This window comes from Convolutriloba macropyga, chromosome 5 (assembly GCF_964194025.1).
Source record: "Convolutriloba macropyga chromosome 5, txConMacr16.3, whole genome shotgun sequence".
Lineage (NCBI taxonomy): Eukaryota > Metazoa > Xenacoelomorpha > Acoela > Convolutidae > Convolutriloba > Convolutriloba macropyga.
Genome location: NC_134472.1, coordinates 2299269 through 2317293, shown reverse-complemented (window position 1 = coordinate 2317293; position 18025 = coordinate 2299269). Strand labels below are relative to the sequence as shown.

The 18025-nt window shown below is 33.9% G+C and overlaps 2 protein-coding genes across 24 annotated transcripts in view; one reads left to right on the top strand and one right to left on the bottom strand.

Annotated features, from left to right (window-relative positions):
• The window catches only part of LOC142339038 (methylglutaconyl-CoA hydratase, mitochondrial-like), a 398030-nt gene that overhangs the window by 264581 nt on the left and 115424 nt on the right, over nt 1-18025 (bottom strand). The window lies entirely within an intron of this gene.
• LOC142339036 (gamma-aminobutyric acid receptor subunit pi-like) overlaps nt 1-18025 on the top strand; it is a 62088-nt gene that overhangs the window by 43012 nt on the left and 1051 nt on the right. For 12 of the 23 annotated variants that reach the window (XM_075388666.1, XM_075388670.1, XM_075388667.1 and 9 more), the window contains exons 2-7: nt 1323-2476; nt 4989-5015; nt 6043-6187; nt 11750-11933; nt 14721-14870; nt 17017-17188. In XM_075388666.1, the coding sequence (XP_075244781.1) occupies nt 2137-2476; nt 4989-5015; nt 6043-6187; nt 11750-11933; nt 14721-14870; nt 17017-17188 (1018 nt within the window). In that variant the 5' untranslated portion in view covers nt 1323-2136. Of the gene's footprint in view, nt 1-822; nt 2477-4988; nt 5016-6042; nt 6188-11749; nt 11934-14720; nt 14871-17016; nt 17189-18025 lie in introns of those variants that run through there. The other 11 variants (XM_075388678.1, XM_075388680.1, XM_075388679.1 and 8 more) reach the window with 5 other exon arrangements.

Sequence of the window (18025 nt, the reverse complement as noted above, 5' to 3'; positions counted from 1 at the left end):
AAGCATCAAATAAGCACGGTTGCATATATGCAATTGAAAGTTGGTTGAAACTTGAGATGAAACTTGAGTTTTTGATAGCTTTATAATGAGACGCAATTCAAGCTCGTTAAGCATAGAAATCGAGGAAGTTAGGATGGGGTGGAAAATGAAAAGCGGAAATATGGTAACGGGAAATAGTTGGTCATCATTAGTCAAAATGAATCCAATCGGCATAATTTGTTCACATTTTTGCAAAACTAACCCATTACCCATTTTAGAGTTATTACTAACTAAGCACAAAAGATTTCTCTTCATTCAGATAAAAACCGTTTGGTTTGGCTTTGGAAAAAAGTATGAGCTTGAAAAAATATCAGTACTAGCAACTAAGTGCCCTAAATGTCATTTAACTTATGATTTTAAGAATATTCGTTTCAAAATAAGACTAAGGCGAGGTAGCTATGTACAAACTATGTCTAAGGTTTTTTTGTTTAAGTGGCCAATTTTTAAGCTTAGTGTAGTTTTGATGAAATTTCTTTTCATCAAAATGTGCACTGGACTTAACTTTACAATAGATATATTATTTATCAAACATCAACCATTGTATATTCAACTGCTTCCCGTAATAGACAGAGTATTTGTTCATTCGGTCTGCGTATTATCTCGTATTAAGAGACTATGGAAAATAATTGAGGAAAGAAAATTGATGATTGCTTCCAACACACTAACCGGAGGAAATTTTGATTATATATCTTGCCATATCTCAACTCACGGGGGAATAAAACCATACCGTTATTTGTTTCAATCATTTTACTCTGGGCAAAAATAAAAATGGGAAAAGACAAAAAATAAAAAATAAAAAAAGAAAACTAACATAACAAAGCAACGAGAAAATGGACCACCACCAATGGCTGATTTTTCGCAGTATTTAACCTCTAAATCTCTCCTACAATTTGCTCTTTATGTAATTTTCATTCTCAACACTTTACTAACTTATTACTAAGCTCTAAACTGGGGGATTATTATAAATGGTAAGGGTTATTTGGTTAATATTACAGGACAAAAATATTTTCAAAATGCTATCTTCCTTATTTCCACCCTCTTTTTCTCTCCTGTATCAGCTCTCACCAAGTATATTTAGGGGTGAAAAATGGGAAAGACCTGAACCGAATAGAGTGATAAAATGTCCCTATCAAGCGTGTGATTTATTAGGTGAAAAAAATGAGGGGAGAAGAAATGTGTTTTAAAAAACGGGTTATTCTGCCGCTGCAATAAAATAGGTTTCGCGCCGCATTTGATTTCACGCGTCAATGCTCACAAAAGCAAGCGTGTTTCGTTTTTTCTAGAGGTACTAAAATCAACTACCATCATTTTACGACCCCTTTTTAGCTGTTATTTTGTCTATTATTACTTGCTACCTATTGATTCGAGCCAAACGTTAACTCAAAATAAGCAAACCTGAATTAAAAATTCAACAATTTAGGGCTTTTTATAATTCGCTTTATTGCTATCATTGACGCCACTTTTAATTATATTTACCTGGAATTTATATTTTGACTTCGCTTAACCATGTTTACATTTTCAGTTACTCAAAAATTACCTGTTTTTACGCAATTTGCACAAATTACAGCTGCAATTTTGAAAAAGTGAATGTTTAATTACACTAATGTAGTTACCTACTTACAGAAATCTTGAGTCGAATTTCAATTGGCGGCCATTTTAGCAGAAAGTGAAGAGTTTACCGCCTTCAAAGGCGAGTGGAAACGCATCAATAACTTCTTTTTCTCCCGATGTGCCTTTTAACGCCAAAAAGCAACCTCTCTTTCAAGCACCACAAAAGACCTAAAAAACGTATACAAATTTCCAGTTGTGGTCGTATTGGAATTTCCATTTAATCTACGGAACCATCGAAAATGTATTTTTTAAACCAATTGCATCAGAATTTTTTTTTGCGTTGTAGCTTGTAGTCATTTTCAGCGTGCCGATAACAAGCCAAAGACGCAAACAACGTCATTACGTATAAGTTATTGATGCCAATTTCTTTGACTCAATTCATCGTACAAATATTAGAAAAATAAGCGATTTTTCTTTCATATATGATCAACATAGTCCTATTTACCTTCGGAATTTATTAATTATTCACGCAAAATCATCTTCAAGATGAGCAAAATATTCGCAGATGTTTCAGCGGTAGTAGTACTGCTAATTTTGTTACTTTCCTTCCACACTACACAAATTCTTGCCATTCGCAAAGTGCACGAGGTCAGCAAGATGCTCGACTACCTTGTCGGAAATGGGCCCAATTCCCGGAAATACGACAAAACCCTTCGTCCCAACTTCGGGGGTTCGCCTGTAATTGTGGGTGTTACTATAAACGTCGATTCGCTGGGCCCGATTGATGAAGTGAATATGAATTTTCGCCTGGACTTGTCCTTCAGACAGTTTTGGAAAGACAGTCGGCTAGATTTTTCACTTTACAATAAAGATGACACTTATGATCGTAAGTTTGGCGAATTCTAACATCAAGAAGAACATAATTTACATATTTCTTTTAATAGCTTTGTGGAAAAATATCGTTTCATAAGCACAATTAGTGAAGACACATTAATTGAAGTATGCGTGGCTGATAATATATTCACGGAACAGAGCATATGAATTATTTTAGTTCACACTGATGCACAAGATTAAGATTTAAAACTATTTGCACAATTAAAAACAGTACGTTTGAGGTTCTTATATAAACTGCCCATTTTCAGAAAACGATTAAAAGAATTTTAAATCAAAACACTTTTTTCCTTATCAGATATTAACTTCTTTAATGGCCTTGAAAAAATGACCAATAATTCGAAATAGTCTCCTTGCTATAGATTTAATTCCGTGAATTACTCTACTTGACATCTTAAAAATGCAAAAATGGAGCGAAAGTTTTCGAACAATACAAAATAGGAAAATGTCTGTTCTTAACGTTTCAGTTTTGATTAAAACCAGCATTTTTAAAATCTGACATAACCTTAAAGGTTAAGGTTAAATTTTTGACGGGCAGAAGTACATCTGAGTTTTTAAAAGTTATCAAAAGATTTTCCCCACTGCTAACATAGGACGCGATTTTGAGATTTCTATTTAAAAAAAAATTTGACAAAACAGTTTTAAATTATTTTGGTTTTTGAAAGTAAAATTTTTGCCCTGAGAGAACACGGTTTAAAATTTTGCCTTTTCAATGTCTCTTATGGTGTTTTTTAGTTTTTACATTTTCTCTTTGATGAGTGCACTGCAAAGAACCCGTACATTGGCCTTCTTCTAGTTGATCAAGTTATATTTTAAGTTTCCAAAGAGATGGCCCAAAAATCATTAGTGAAAATTGGGCTCACAGTTTTTTTTATTTTCTTGAAGTTTATAACACACTTGATTTGAATTTTTGTCAAACATTTGGTTTCCATTCAAAAAAACTGCCTTTGGGAAATATGCTGCCATTTGCAACCTCTTACCAGCGCACAAAACGATTTAAAGATTTTTGATTTTGACTTCATTTTCTGCATCATTTGAAAACTCCTATGCGTTTTGACAACTTTTCCATCCATGCCTGCTTAACAGCAGCAAAACCATTCTGTTATAGGAAAAAGCACCGGAAAATCAGTTTGCTCTCTTTTTACAAAATGATATTGTTCAAAGAAATTAGGTGAGATACATTTTCTCGATCACAAAAGTCACAAAATTATATTCCCTCGAAGTACTTTTCTATATTTTTTGCAGCTGGCATACAAGGAGGGTCTCAATTTTTCCAACCCTTAAAATTTTTTGCACCGTTTTGCTGTTAACTGGCCCAAAAACTTTTAAAGTCAGTTTCAATGGTGTTAAAACTGATAAACGCATGGAAACGTTTTGCATTTTTTAATTAGAAAACTTAGTTGTAATTTATCTTTTGTTGGCAAAAAGCACCAAAAGTGCATTCGCTGCATTAGATCACAACGAACTATTTTATGTTTTTTGTTTGTCATCGATTGAATTCTTAAAGTCAACTGATCAAGTCGGCATAAAATGTTTTCCGAATAGTTCTGTACAAATAGTTTGATAAAAGTTGCTCCCACAGCACAATCATTAAATTTGTTCCATTTTTACCGTGGAGCCCTTCTGTCTCTTTTCAACGATGCAGATGACATTATACCATTATACCATCTCATTATAAACAAGCTTTTTTACATTAAAATCAGACGCAATTCAATTGAGACTTCATCTAATGTATACATGCAGAAATTTTAAAACTTGTGGTTATAGAAAACGCAAGGATCAATGAAACAAAACCAGCATTCATTTACATTATTGCGAGCCTTAAAATTAAAGGTAATGACTATTTGGACCAACCGCTTTCATAATGTTCGTCAAATCAGAAATTCGGAAAGGTCTTTTTCAAGTTTTTAAATTACTAAACAAGCATAGCAAAGCAAAAAGACATCTGTTTTAAATTAAATTATTTTTGAAGAGACAACTTGAACAGCTCTACAGGATTGTTGGTCTAATATTGTTAGTAAATTTTTTGTAACAACAAGAAAATCAAAATATAAACATAAACTTTCGTTTGTTATTTTTAAATCTGATATTATTGATGAATAACTGTATTTTGTGCTTTTATTGTTTGTATCGATGTAATTAGGATTTTTAAGCACCGGAAATTTTAATTTTTTGACAGAAAACTCAATATAGAGGCAACTTGTTCGTGTAAAATTGTTCAAGAAGATTGTGATATATTTCAGAAGAATCCTGTTCGAATCTAACATTTTCTAAGCCAGAATTTAAATATATTGAGCTATTTTCTCTACTCTTTGTTGACATTGTTTTACAACCAATTTTACCAAACGATCAGTTTGTTTCAAATGTAGTTTTTTGCGGGGTTCTTTAAAATCCGGGAAATTTATTTAATGTGAAATTTTGACCGCAAGTACTCATTTTGTCTATTTTTCTTCTTTAAGGCCGCTATCTTAGCCATAAGATCTTGATCTCGATTTTTTTCGTTGCAGAAGGCTTTGTGTCGCGGGTTATTGAAGGTATGAGGAAGAATATAGATAGAAAAAAAATGATTTATCAAAACAAAAATTGTCCATCAGAAAAAAGTTTCAATTTAGATTTAGAAAAGCTTAGTTTCTTGGATAGATTGCTATTTGAAAATATTATCAAACTGTCTTTGACAAACCAAATATAAATTATTACCAATAAAAGTTGACACTGAGTTGGGAGAAAAGTAAACTAGGTTCATTACAATTATCATCGTAAAGCATTGATTAATTCACCTGGCATCCTATTAATGCGGCATTTGTTACAAATTGCAGCTCAAAAGAAATAAAATTTCTACAGCAGTTCATTTGATGATTTGAGTCATCTCTTCTTTCACCTTGAAATCACTTTTATATATATATATATATATATATATATATATATATATATATATATATATATATATATATATATATATATATATATATATATATATATAAATATATATATATATATATATATATATATAAAACAAGAATGATTATTGCGGCTTAAGCTCTCTTTCTAGCTCTCCATTACAAAAGAGTATCTCATGTTATATATAGTATCTTCAGATCTTTTCCGTTTCGGTATCTCTATTTTAAGGCGCATTTTCACTAAGTTGTCAATGAATTCATTTTCAATTATTCAATATTGGGGATAATGTGCCACTTTAGACCTCTAGACCTCAACTTATGAGCAGATTCAAATTTTTTTTTTGGTGGTGGTGAATGGAGGGGGGGGGGGGTCTTTATTGACCGAATTTACATAGTCGAGCTTCATCCGTAAAGTCGAGGCAATGTCATTTTTCACGGGTCGAACCAAGCTTTTTTACGGGCGTTTCGAATCGAGGACGGTCCTTTCATGGACCGAGATCTAAACCTGGATGAAACTATCCAAAGTTCAAAATGGAAAAGAAACGGCAATTTTAGCAGCTAAAGTTTCATTATTTTAAGCTCAGTAATCTGGAGAAACCGAAACGGATAAAATAAGGAAAGAAACAGTTTGATATTTTTTTATCGTGTGTGGTTGTATGTTCAGAGAACCTGACACTGTCACATGACTTCCTGACTAAGATCTGGGTGCCGGACACCTACTTCCCAGACTCCCTCTCTGCATTCAAACAAGAGGTCATGGTGCCCAATGTCCTCATAAGACTATCTCCCGATGGGTCTATTTTGTACAGGTGAGAATAACAAACAGCTTATGCTTGATATGATTATAAGAAAAGAAGAACATGGGTCGTTTTCTCGTGACTACATTAGCTGGGAAAAAATTATTCCTAAGGTTTCCTGTGTTTCAAATCAAACATTCCGAAGCTTTCTTACCTTCAGCCCAAACAACCGGCAATTTTCTACCTTTGAAAACCGATCAAAACCAACAATTTCCGACAAAACCGAAATAGCTCAAAATATTGTCGTTTTTGTCTTAGTCAAACCGAACGCAACGAGAAATTCCAAGGTTTAAAACCGACTATTTATGGAGTAAAGATGTCTGGTTAATTGTGATTTATTGCCTTTTGCTCTGATTAATGTCAAATTTAGCATGAACGTATCAAGTTATCTAATTATAATAACTTGTTTCAAAATAAACGGTAAACCTTTGAAGTTGAATGTCCTACAGTTACACAAATGTATTGCCCAGCTAAAAATTAATTTGAGTTATAAATGATAGATTTCAGCTACAATTTTAGAACAATTTTCTTGCAAAAAATCTGCGCCTAATCAACTGTTCTGTCAAAATTTCACATTTCAGAATTTTTACTATAAAATTCTCCGCTCTTTTTTGTCTTCAGCTCATTTTAAAATTATTCAGCTCACTTCAAGTTATATCAGTTATTTCAGCTCGTTTAAAAATTTTAAGCCATTTTCCTACACAAATTCATCACATTTTAGTGCATTCCTTATACAAGTTTCACGTTTCCCGCGCTTTTCTTAGATAAATTTCTATTTCAAAATCATAAAGCTTTTAGCTGCAAAACGGACATCAATGATCTCAATTCCTTGAATTGACATGTGAACAAATGAAAGAAGATGAGGCTAGCATTTTCGAGATAGGGTTTGAGACTAAGCTCCATTTCTGAATACAGTAATGCCTGGAAAAGAAAAATAACTGAGTTGAAATGAGCTAGTTGTGTACAAAACTGCGTAAGAAATGCTCTGAGTTTTCAGCACATTTTGTACATAAATTCCTTTCAGCACACTATTATGAAGAGTTTTTGAGTATACTTTTTAGAAAATTTAGTGCATTTTGACAAAACTTTCTGAAAACTCCTCGAACCCAGTATTGCAATATTACTATTGGCTTATTCAGGTTGGTGATTTTTAAAAAATGACTTAAAATTGCTTTGTAAATTGCTTTGTGAAAAAAACAAACAATCAGTCAATGAGAAAAGAACAAAAACTAAAAGAATTGATTCCAGAATGTTTGATTTTTCAGTGGGATTTTTCCTGATTATTTTTCTAGTTTCGATATTTTCGAATTGATAATTCAAGCGTAAATTATATTTCGAGTTGAAACATCATTTAAAAATCCCAATCAAACAAAAAAATTTTAATGTTTACCGGCCGGAAATGTTACCAGCAGCTTAATTTATTTGCTGCAAAATTTTCATGATATCACTACGTCATAAATATTTTTGTATCTAATTATTATGATTCGACATAGTTTAAGTGAATAATGGTTATTTGCAAATGAACAACGATTATTTTAGAGAAATAGACAATTTGAATGACATTACAATACCTTAAATTTCTCTCAGAAACAATAGCTGGTTTAAATCTTCAACAAGTGAAATATTGAAAAAAAATTAATTTTTGTTTTTTTATTAGGTTGTTTTGAAAAAAAAACAACAACTTACAACAGATGAGTATTTAAGGTTGAATTACAGAATTCAAAAAATTGACAGCAAACAACAAGTTACTATTCCTGCAAACAAATCAATTCACTGTTTGATAATAATCTTGAATTTGTTTCCTGTTGAACCTTTGTTTTTCATAAAGCAATTCACAATAGAATTTTCGTAAAAAATCTAAAAATTTGATAACAGAAAACTAGCAGCATATTGTGACTTCTGTTGGAAAAATATGGCCACTACATTAGCATTCCATAATTGGTGTTAAATTTGAGAAAATTGAAGCAGGTTATTTTATCAGTTCATCAGGACTTAAGATAAAATCTAATTAACATGGTTGGACCATATTACGTCTTTAAATGTATATTCAAGGTCATCAGCACCCATTGTTTTATATGGGTTAAATTTCTAGAACCTATATTAACACCATGAGTTAGTTGTATATTTTATATTTCTTTAATACTAAATAGTTACTAGCTAACTTTGCCATTAAAACTGAGTTGCTGAAAAAAAGTTCTGTCTTTTACTCGTAAACTTGGACGAGAAATTGAAAAATTTTGCAGTTTTTTGAGCCTTTTCTAAAATTGATTGGTCTAATTAAACTTCGAGAATCTGTGGAACCACACAGGCAGGTATGAAAGATTAATTTTCGTTTGGTGTTCATTCAAAGATACCCATTGAAAATGTATTACTATTTCGAATCGAAATTCAAGGAAGCAAAGCCCTTTTTTAAAGAATGCAGACTGAACAAATTAACGCATCACTCCCGATTTATATGCGAACAAAAATAACGTTTCTTTTGTTACACTGTTCTCAACATGAGAACAATGTAAAACCAATCTGACAGAAATGGTTTTCGGAATTATGAAATTTTTTAAGCGATATTGTGCAATGCAGTATATTGTATGGGTCATATCTGAATTCTTTTTTTTCATCAACAAAAATAGCTGACCTAATGTCTTTCCTCAGCTATTTTTAACGCAGTAGATAAAGGATCAAAGTGAAAGTTTTGTTGGTGATTTTGGAACCTTTATTTTGAAATTGTTTATTTAAGTTGCTCTATGAAAAAAATAGACTTGAATCAATGATGAGAGTAAAGAAAGTTGAATGAATAGAAATTATGAGATCAATTCCTCATTTTCATCAGAAATTTAATTTTTGCTGGCTGAAAATTTATAAACAGCTTGTTTTTTGGGCTGCAAAATTTTCATTATATTACTAGTTTAAACATAATTTTGTATTATTCAGACCACCAATTATTATTCTATATAGTTTTAGTGGATCATGCTTCTTTTGAAAACCAGCAGTGATTATTTTAGAGAAACAGGAAGATTTTGAATGACAAAACATTCCATGTTTATCCAAGTGTATTCAATGCTAGCATATTCCTAAAAAGTTTTTTCTTGTAGCCAAACACTCGGGCAAGAAATTGAAAAATTTTGCTGTTTTCTGAATCTTTCCTAAAGTTGATTGGTCTAATTGAACTTTGACATTCTGAGGAGCTGGACAGCAAGGCATAAAAGATTAGTTTAACCCGGATTTTCATTCATATATACTCATTGTAAATGACTAAACCAAGTTATGCCTTTGCTGAACATCACTCCAACTTTATATGCTAACAGAAATGACATTTCTCTTTTTTGATGCACTGTTCTTATCATGAGAACAATACAAAACCAATTTGACAAAAATAATTGTTTGAATGATCTAGTTTTTTCGGGCGGTGGTTCAAAGCAAAAAACTGTTCTGGTTCTTATTGGAAGTCTTTTTCGTTTTGCCCATCAACATCACTTAGGCAGTGGGTAAATGGTCAAAATGGTAGTTCTGTAAGCTTCGCTCATTTTTTACTAATTTGTAGTATGCGCCAATTAGCATGAAAGACAGCTTTTTAAACAAAAACTTCGAAACAGAACACTCGTCACAATTTCCTTCAATTCAAGAGTGAATTTTTAAAATTTTTTAAAGACAACCCCAGTCGAGACCGAATGGTTAACTTGTAAGAACTTGCAAGTTTCTTGTAAAAGATGGTTATCTTGTAAGATTTTGCAAGTTTCTTGCAAAAGAGGGTTAACTTGTAAGAACTTGCAAGTCGAATGGTTAACTTGTAAGAACTTGTAAGTAGAATGGTTAACTTGTAAGAACTTGCAAGGCGAATGGCTAACTTGTAAGTTTCTTGCAAGTTCGTTCCGGTCGAGCACAACTCTTATTGGTTAATTCAATATAAAATTCAGTCATTTACCGTAGAAAGCGCGTGGGAGTTAGTTGCTCAGTTTGGATAACATAATAAAATTCGACCTAAGTAGACAAAATGGTTACTTTTCGAATTTTATCAATTCAAGAGAGTTCCTTTTGCAATTCTATTAAAAAACTGTAGATCTCAATTAGCTTCATCGCGTTCTCAAAAATGTTCCCAAAGAATTGACTTTGATTGAATTTTCAATTTCATATGTCAGTATTTTCTCAAAACAATTTAGTGGCCCTTCATTTTAATACCTTTTTTATAATTTAGTTCACACTTTTCCAGATTCGATTTTTTTCAAGCATCCATTTACATTCATGTCTTGCAACATTTTATTTACGGTTTCGGGCATATGTGTGTATGTATGTGTGTGTGTGTGTGTGTGTGTGTGTGTGTGTGCGTGTGTGTGTATATGTTTGTGTGTGTGTGTGTGTGAGAGAGAGCGTGTATGTGTGTATACGCGCGTGTGTGTGCGTGCGTGGTGTGTGTGTGTGTGGGGGGGGGGGTGTGCTAATGGTTAACTTGTAAGTAACTTGTAAGTCGAATGGTTAACTTGTAAGAGCCTTGTAAGTCGAATGGTTAACTTGTAAGAACTTGCAAGTCGAAGGGTTAACTTGTAAGAACTTGCAAGTCGAAGGGTTAACTTGTAAGAACTTGCAAGTTTTTGGAAGAAAAACTTGCAAGGCGATGCATCGCCTTGTAAGTTTCTGCCAGAAACTTGCAAGTTCTTACAAGATAACCATTCGGCCTCGACCCGGGAATTTTTTTGCCGAGCGCGTACATTAGTGAATCTCAAAAAACTGCCATTTGTGTCGCCTGCTGCCACGTTCAAGTCAGATTTCCTCGAATATCTCCGACCAACGTTCGTGTTCAGTTTTCTTCTTGTTTCAATGGCATTTCAGTGATAAACATTGATGAGTAAAAATGTGATCTTATTATATTCGCATATAAGACATAAGATTTAAAACAGATGCTTCATAAAATTTAAACCCTACTATGGTTGACCTCTTCCTTAAAAATTTTACCAAGGTTGTCACAGCTTGTTAGAACGATGGATACGCTAGTCAATAGTTAGTATTCAGGTCCTGCCGATAGTTGTTCCGCCATCCCACGAGGCGCTTAAACGATGGTCGTTCTTTTGCCATTTTGACGAGGAACTGCAGTTGAAAACAGCAGTTCTGCTGGTGTAGTTTGAATTTAAACCGTCTAACTTGAATTTAGACTGATCTTCGTTTCAATAGGAAAAAATAAAGTAATTGAAATGAATGAAGCCTGGTCCTGTTTGACAATTTAATGTCATTTAAGAATTCAAAGTCCAAATCGAACGGTTCAAAATTGAAGTTGTCTATATTTTTTGTTTGTCAATTGAAAAATATTCCAAGAATTTGAATTTTGCTGTTGTTTCTTACATGAGCTGAAATCATTTTAATTTTACATGACGTAACTTTAAGTTGAAAAATTCAACTTGACATTGGTAGTCGCAGCCTAAACGTTTATAAGTCGAATAGTGTTGGCTTATGTGTTAATTATCAATATTTTCTTCATATTTTTCATTGGTTTGTAAATAGCAACAGCCTTTTTGAAATTAGTTTTTTTTCGGTTCCGGAAAAATCATCCTGGCATGATAACCAATTATAAACGTTTTACAATTACAGCAGCCGCACAACCGTGATAGCCAAATGTCCCATGGACCTACATGTGTTTCCAATGGACACCCAAGTTTGTTCACTGCTTGTGGAGTGCTACGGCTACACTACCAAAGACCTCTCCCTCCAGTGGCACGATGGCAATGAGGAGAGTGTAGACATCACTGGCAACAAACAACTTGCCCAGTTCCAGGTTACCCATAAATACACTATGGTACCAAAAAGCTACGTACAGCATGATTTCTGCTTTTAAAGCATGATTCGTGCTTCATAAGCATGATTTGCGACAAGGCGTGAAAAAAGGTGTGAAATTTAGAAGTTTTAAGAGATATTTCATTCTCACTTTCTCCGCTTAAACAGAAAAGATGGTTAAACCGCTTTGTTCTTATACCGTTTGCCAAGTTGTTACGCTTAGAGATGTCGGATTTTCATGGTCTAAAATACAAAAGCAACTCAAATTAAAATCAAGATCCAGAGCACAGTATGCATACAACCGTTACCTGAAAAACAGCAGTTTCGAGGCCCAAAAATCGAGCGGAAGACCCCCCTAATTGTCAAAAAAATCAGAAAAAAAGTTAGTTGCTGATGTTTTGAAAGATACCAAAACCTCACTGGAGCGAATTCGTGTGGCTCATAACGCTTTCTCTTGCTACGATACAATTTGCAGAGGTACAGTTAGGCGAATTCTCAAAAAATATGGCGTTTTTTCAAGTCAGTTTGAAGAAGAAAAGCAAGTGTTTTCGTTCAAAATGGTGTTTCAATATGCTCAAGAAGCCGTTCTCTTTCTGGCAGAATGTGATTTTTAATGATGAAACAAGGGTGCGCATCTCCAGCGACGGAATCGTTAGAGTTTTTCGAAGAAATGGAACGAGATTTCTTGAAAAAACACAAAAAATTTGAGTTCGGACAAACGATCACTTATGTTTTGGGGTGTAATACGATCAGATGGACTGAAATTGCTTTTTAAGTGTCCAAACAAGCTAGACGCTGTCAGTTATTTGGAAATTTTGAAAATTTACGAAGAAAAATGCATTTCCTGGACCTTATTTTTCAGCAAGATAATGCTCCTGTGCACAAATCGAAAATTATCGGCAATTTCTTCCAAGAAAACGATTGGGAGGTACTGGAATGGCCCGCATACAGTCCAGATCAGAATCCTATTGAAAATTTATGGGCGATTTTGAAGCAGCGGTTACGAAAACAGACAGTTTTTTGGGAAAATTTAGTAGAAAAATTGTATGAAATTTGGAATGAAATTGACGCAGACGTCGTGAGAAACCTGTATGAAAACTATACAAACCGTCTACTAGACGTTAAAAAAGCTAAAGGTGTAATGACGCGTTATTAGAGAACTAATTTGAACTCAAAATGTTATATTATTTGTTGTTTCTATTGCTTTTTTAAAAATCTTTAGGTGTACGTAGCTTTTTGGTACCATAGTGTAGATGCTGCATATTTCTCACCCGGGCTTACCACCCAGAGTAATTCAGTACTGAACCTGAGTATCTCCATATTATCTTGTAAGACCAGTACTGAAACAGCTTATTTACATTAAAAAATTGGCCATTATGCCCAGAAAAAAAACAGAACAGCTATTGAGACTGTTCAGAATAATTTCAGTGTAAAATTAGTAGTGTAAAATTTTCGAAAATGTTGAAACATGCTGAGCATGTCAGAAAAGCATGCAAAATCAGCGCTGAAACAGGTTAAAAACAGTGTATTTTTGGCTGACAAATAGAGCTGAAACAAGTTTAGAACAGAATGGTTTCAGGCTGACAAGACGTACACAATAATGTTAATTAAGCTGATAATTGTATGAAAACAGTAATGGACAGATCAAAATCAGGTAAAAAACAGAATACCAATTATACTCTGAAAAATAGACTGATCAGTCTATATTTTGACATGAACATAACATGTACAAGTGTAAAAGTGGCTATATACAGTCTATGGATTTACACTGGTTCAGTATTGCAATGCTCTGGATGGTCAGCCCGGGCAGAAAGGTTCTAAAATTTTGGATCTATTCTGCTAAAATAGATCCAAATTTTCCGATCCACGTCGCAAGAGTATTGATTAGAAGTTTCTTCTAAAGAGCGTAAGCGTAACTTTGTCAAGTGTTTTTTACCCGTACATAAAAAAAACATTTATCTGCTATTCGATCATCTGCATTGCAATTTTTAATTTGTGTAACAATTCGTAACCACTGAGCTAATTTCTATTTCTGGTAATTACCAACAAACTAGCTTAATTATAAAAAGCGGTAATACTATAGTATCACTTTAGTTTTCACCAGTTATTATCTCCAAAACTATGACAGTATGCTGCTCATAATTGATTTTGCTGAATGAATAATTTTTCGAAGAATACAGGATAAAATAAGCCTGGGTGAACCCAATAACATCAATTTTATCATAATGAGGATAAACTGTGTATAAACTAAAAAAACACTTGATATTCATTATTTCAGAACTGAATTTTGGTTTTACTTTTGATATATGCTAATCCAGCGGTGAAATGCTTTGAGACTCAAGTCCGATCGTCATGTCTTGTTATCCTGTTTCTTTGCGGGCCAATTAGCGAACCCACCACTTAACTTAACTAAATTTGATCTGCATGAATTGTTGAAAACTTTTTTGAAAAATAAATATAAACATATGCACCGAGTAACATCAGGGAATTTTATATTTTCAGGACACAATTTTGACTAATTTAGAGGTTTCGTATATGATACACTTTTTAGTACACCCAGACCAATGTTCGGACAGAAATTGGCCAGACTAAAAATACAGGATCTGGAAGCGGGTTCGAACGCAGGAAAGTTGGGACCAGGGACTGATATAGTCTATTCACAGGTTACTTCCGTCTGGGTTCTCGAACTTGGTCTTTTTGGGCACATAATTGTATGATGGGAAAACCCATGTAGAAGTAGATACTAATTTTGATTCATTATGACCTTAAATGGTGAAACTGTTTTTAGGTGATAGACTACAAACTGCTGAACTACACACTCGGTTTCTCGACAGGATCTTTTTCTGATCTGGAAATTGAATTTGTGTTCAAGAGAGACCTCCTTTACTTCATCCTACAATCTTACATTCCCAGCACCCTCATCGTCGTCTGCTCCTGGGTGCGTTTAACAGAATGCCATTCACATCGTGTCTGCACGCACAAAACAGTCCAGACAAAAACAATCCCAGAAAAGTGGTCTTAAATCTCAAAACAGACCCCGACAAAGCAGTCATGAAAAAGAAACAAAAAATATTCTCAAATAAGCCCAGAAATTTTATCCGCAAATTAGTGAACGCTCGTCTTTGAAGAAATTTTTTAAATCCGGAGGGCCTACAAATAGCCCCCGATGGAGAAAAGTTCATGGTTTCTGGATTAGAGGATGGATGGGAAAAGAATAATATTTTTTTTTTGCAATTTTCTCGACCTTTCGTTTGCTCTATCAATTGCAGATGACGGGCTCTGTGAGAGAACCCCACGAATTTTTGACCAATTTTATGATTGGTTTATAGTAATGCGGGAGGGGTGGGGGTCTGTAAGTTGAATGACCACTGAGCACGGGCTATTATTGGAATGTCCCCAAAATTCTATACCATTAACGCTTCTATTGAAGGTATAAACTTGATTTCACTAATGGTTACGTGACTCTGCTTGAAGTCAAGGAGAACTTCTGGCGTTTATCGAGAACCGCGAAGCGGTTCGAGATATTAAGTCAGAATTTCGAAGTGACTTCTGCAGAGTCACTTAACCGTGCTTGAAACACGAAACGCGCACGTTTTAAAATGACGAAAGTCAACGAAATTCAACTTCTGGCTAAGTAGCAACTTCTGACATTTTAACTTCTAGCACTGCAGACTTTCGGCATTTAAAATGTGCACATGTGTGTTTTAGTTTGTATTCCTCTCCTTGAGCAAAAAAGAAGAGAGCTATCAAAAACTTCTGATTTCATTTCGCTTCCGAGAACAAAAACAAACGCATGAAATCCGTTTCAATAGCCCATGCAATTGGATGGGTTTTGTCTGACTGTATTGCAAAAATTCTGGTCCATTTGTCGGCCACTTTTTTGTTTGATCAATTAATTTTGCAACTCTAATTTTCAAAATGTATTTAAAATTGTTGATGATCATGAGCATAGTCTATCAAAAAATAACTTGGATTTCATTAAGAACTTTTTATTCCGGTCCTATAGGATCATAGCAATACGGTTAGCAAAACGGTTTGAAGAACATACATATTTAGAACTTTTTCAAAGTTTCTTTTATCACTTGTTATGATATAGCGAAATCCCACAGTGATTTGAGCAATATAGTTAATACGAAAAAAATCTCTGGTTCATTTTATCAAGGAAAACTTGCCACTGTTTTGAACTTTTTTAACAATAAGACCCTTTTCCTGCAAATCTTGCAAGATAGCCATTTTTCTGGCAGATATTGCAAGATAACCATTTTCTGGCAGAATTTTGCAAGATAACTATCCGGTCTCGCCTGGGGTAATTATTGGACTTTAACTCTAAAACGAATCTTTTCTCATCGAATACCAAGTAAAATGGGGTAAAATTCAGAGCAACATAACCAACAAGTTATAACAATTTATAAAATGTTTATTGTAAGCTGCAAATATGTAACTTTATAACGAGATGGATAATGACAATTATGTTTTTCGTCAATACAATTTGATTTTCTTATCTTGAAAATCAACTGCAATTTGAAAAGTGCTTTAAAAATACCCAAATGAGCTCAACAGTTTCTCGCGTTTTTAATGGATTAAATGAAAAAAAAATCGCAGAAGCGAATCAATAAGAGTACAACTCGACCGGAATGAACTTGTAAGAAACATGCAGGGTGGCCAGTAATCTTGTCAGATCTTATATCATAACTATCTTTTAATTGTAGCATCCTATAATATAACCGCAAGATCTTAAGGGATAACGCAAAAATCTTTTTACGCATAAAGGTGCCATCGAACAAAAACACTTGGGGGACTGACACAGAATAGATCTGGAATCATAATTGTATTCATTATGTTTTGAAAATCCCATTTGCTGAGAGCAAAGACAAAGTGAACATTGTAGATAAACTGTCACCATTTTACGCACACTTAAAATGCGAACACTACCGACATAAATATCAGCGTTTGAGCGTGTCACCGTTTTTTGCACTTACTTATTTTCCCGATCTTAATACATGTGTGCGGAAAACGGCGACCATGCTGAGTATATATACTCAGTACGATGCGGTTTAAATATTGTAATGTTGTCTTTATACAAGGTGGCTTTTTGGATCAACCGAGAGGGTATCCCCGGCAGAGCGTGTCTATCCATCACAACAGTCTTGTCACTCATTACCCTAATAGGATCTACAAATGCCAAATTGCCTAACGTCTCCGCTGTCAAGGCCCTGGACGTCTACTTTGGAATCTGCTTCGGATACGTGTTTGGAGGTAAGAAAGAAAACGATACTGCTTCAAAGAAACCTTGAAACAGCTCTTAAGATTTTAAAGAGATTAAAAGAAAAAATTAAAAAGGTCTGAAAAAAATGGTTGAATTTTTACTTGGATGCTAGCTGGAAGTTATTTTGTTGCTAATAACTTTCCTGCTTCTTACGTTGATCGTGATCTTAAGTACCGTTTATGGACTTTGAAGCGCGCATTCAAAAGTTACTAAAACAGCTGCGACTGTTGTGCCAAAATCAAGATTTTTTCATGACGTGTACCAGTTCAAGTCGACGACATCTGCTTAGATTTTACAAGACTCCTGAGAGAAGAGTGGATGATTTTGCGTCCTATATCGCAGTCGCTTGGACTGTTAAGCTGCTTCTTCTTTTGCTGTTTCCATGCAATTGCAATTCAAAATGTACGCTTCTAAGGGACAAAAACCAAAAGAACCTCAGCTTAAAATAAAGAACCAGTATTCATCGTGTATACAATCGTTACCGAAAAATTAGCGAGCCAGATGCATCTCCAGCGAAAGAACTGTTTTCTTCGGCAAAATAGAGCAAGATTTTTGGAGAAAAAAATTGAATTCGGACAAGCGGTAACTTCTGTTAATCAGTACAATGCAATTGGATGGACAGAAGTTTTGAGTTAGATCTTCAAACAAGCGAAAGATCCTAATTTACTTGAAAATTTCTATATAAACTGACCTTTTAGGACTTTTAAAATTGGGAGGTACTGGAATGGCGGACAATTATTCCCCATCTGATTCCAGTTAAGAATTTTTGAAGAATTTTGAAACAAAAAGTACAAAACAGACAGTTATTTGGGAAAAAGTGGAAAAAA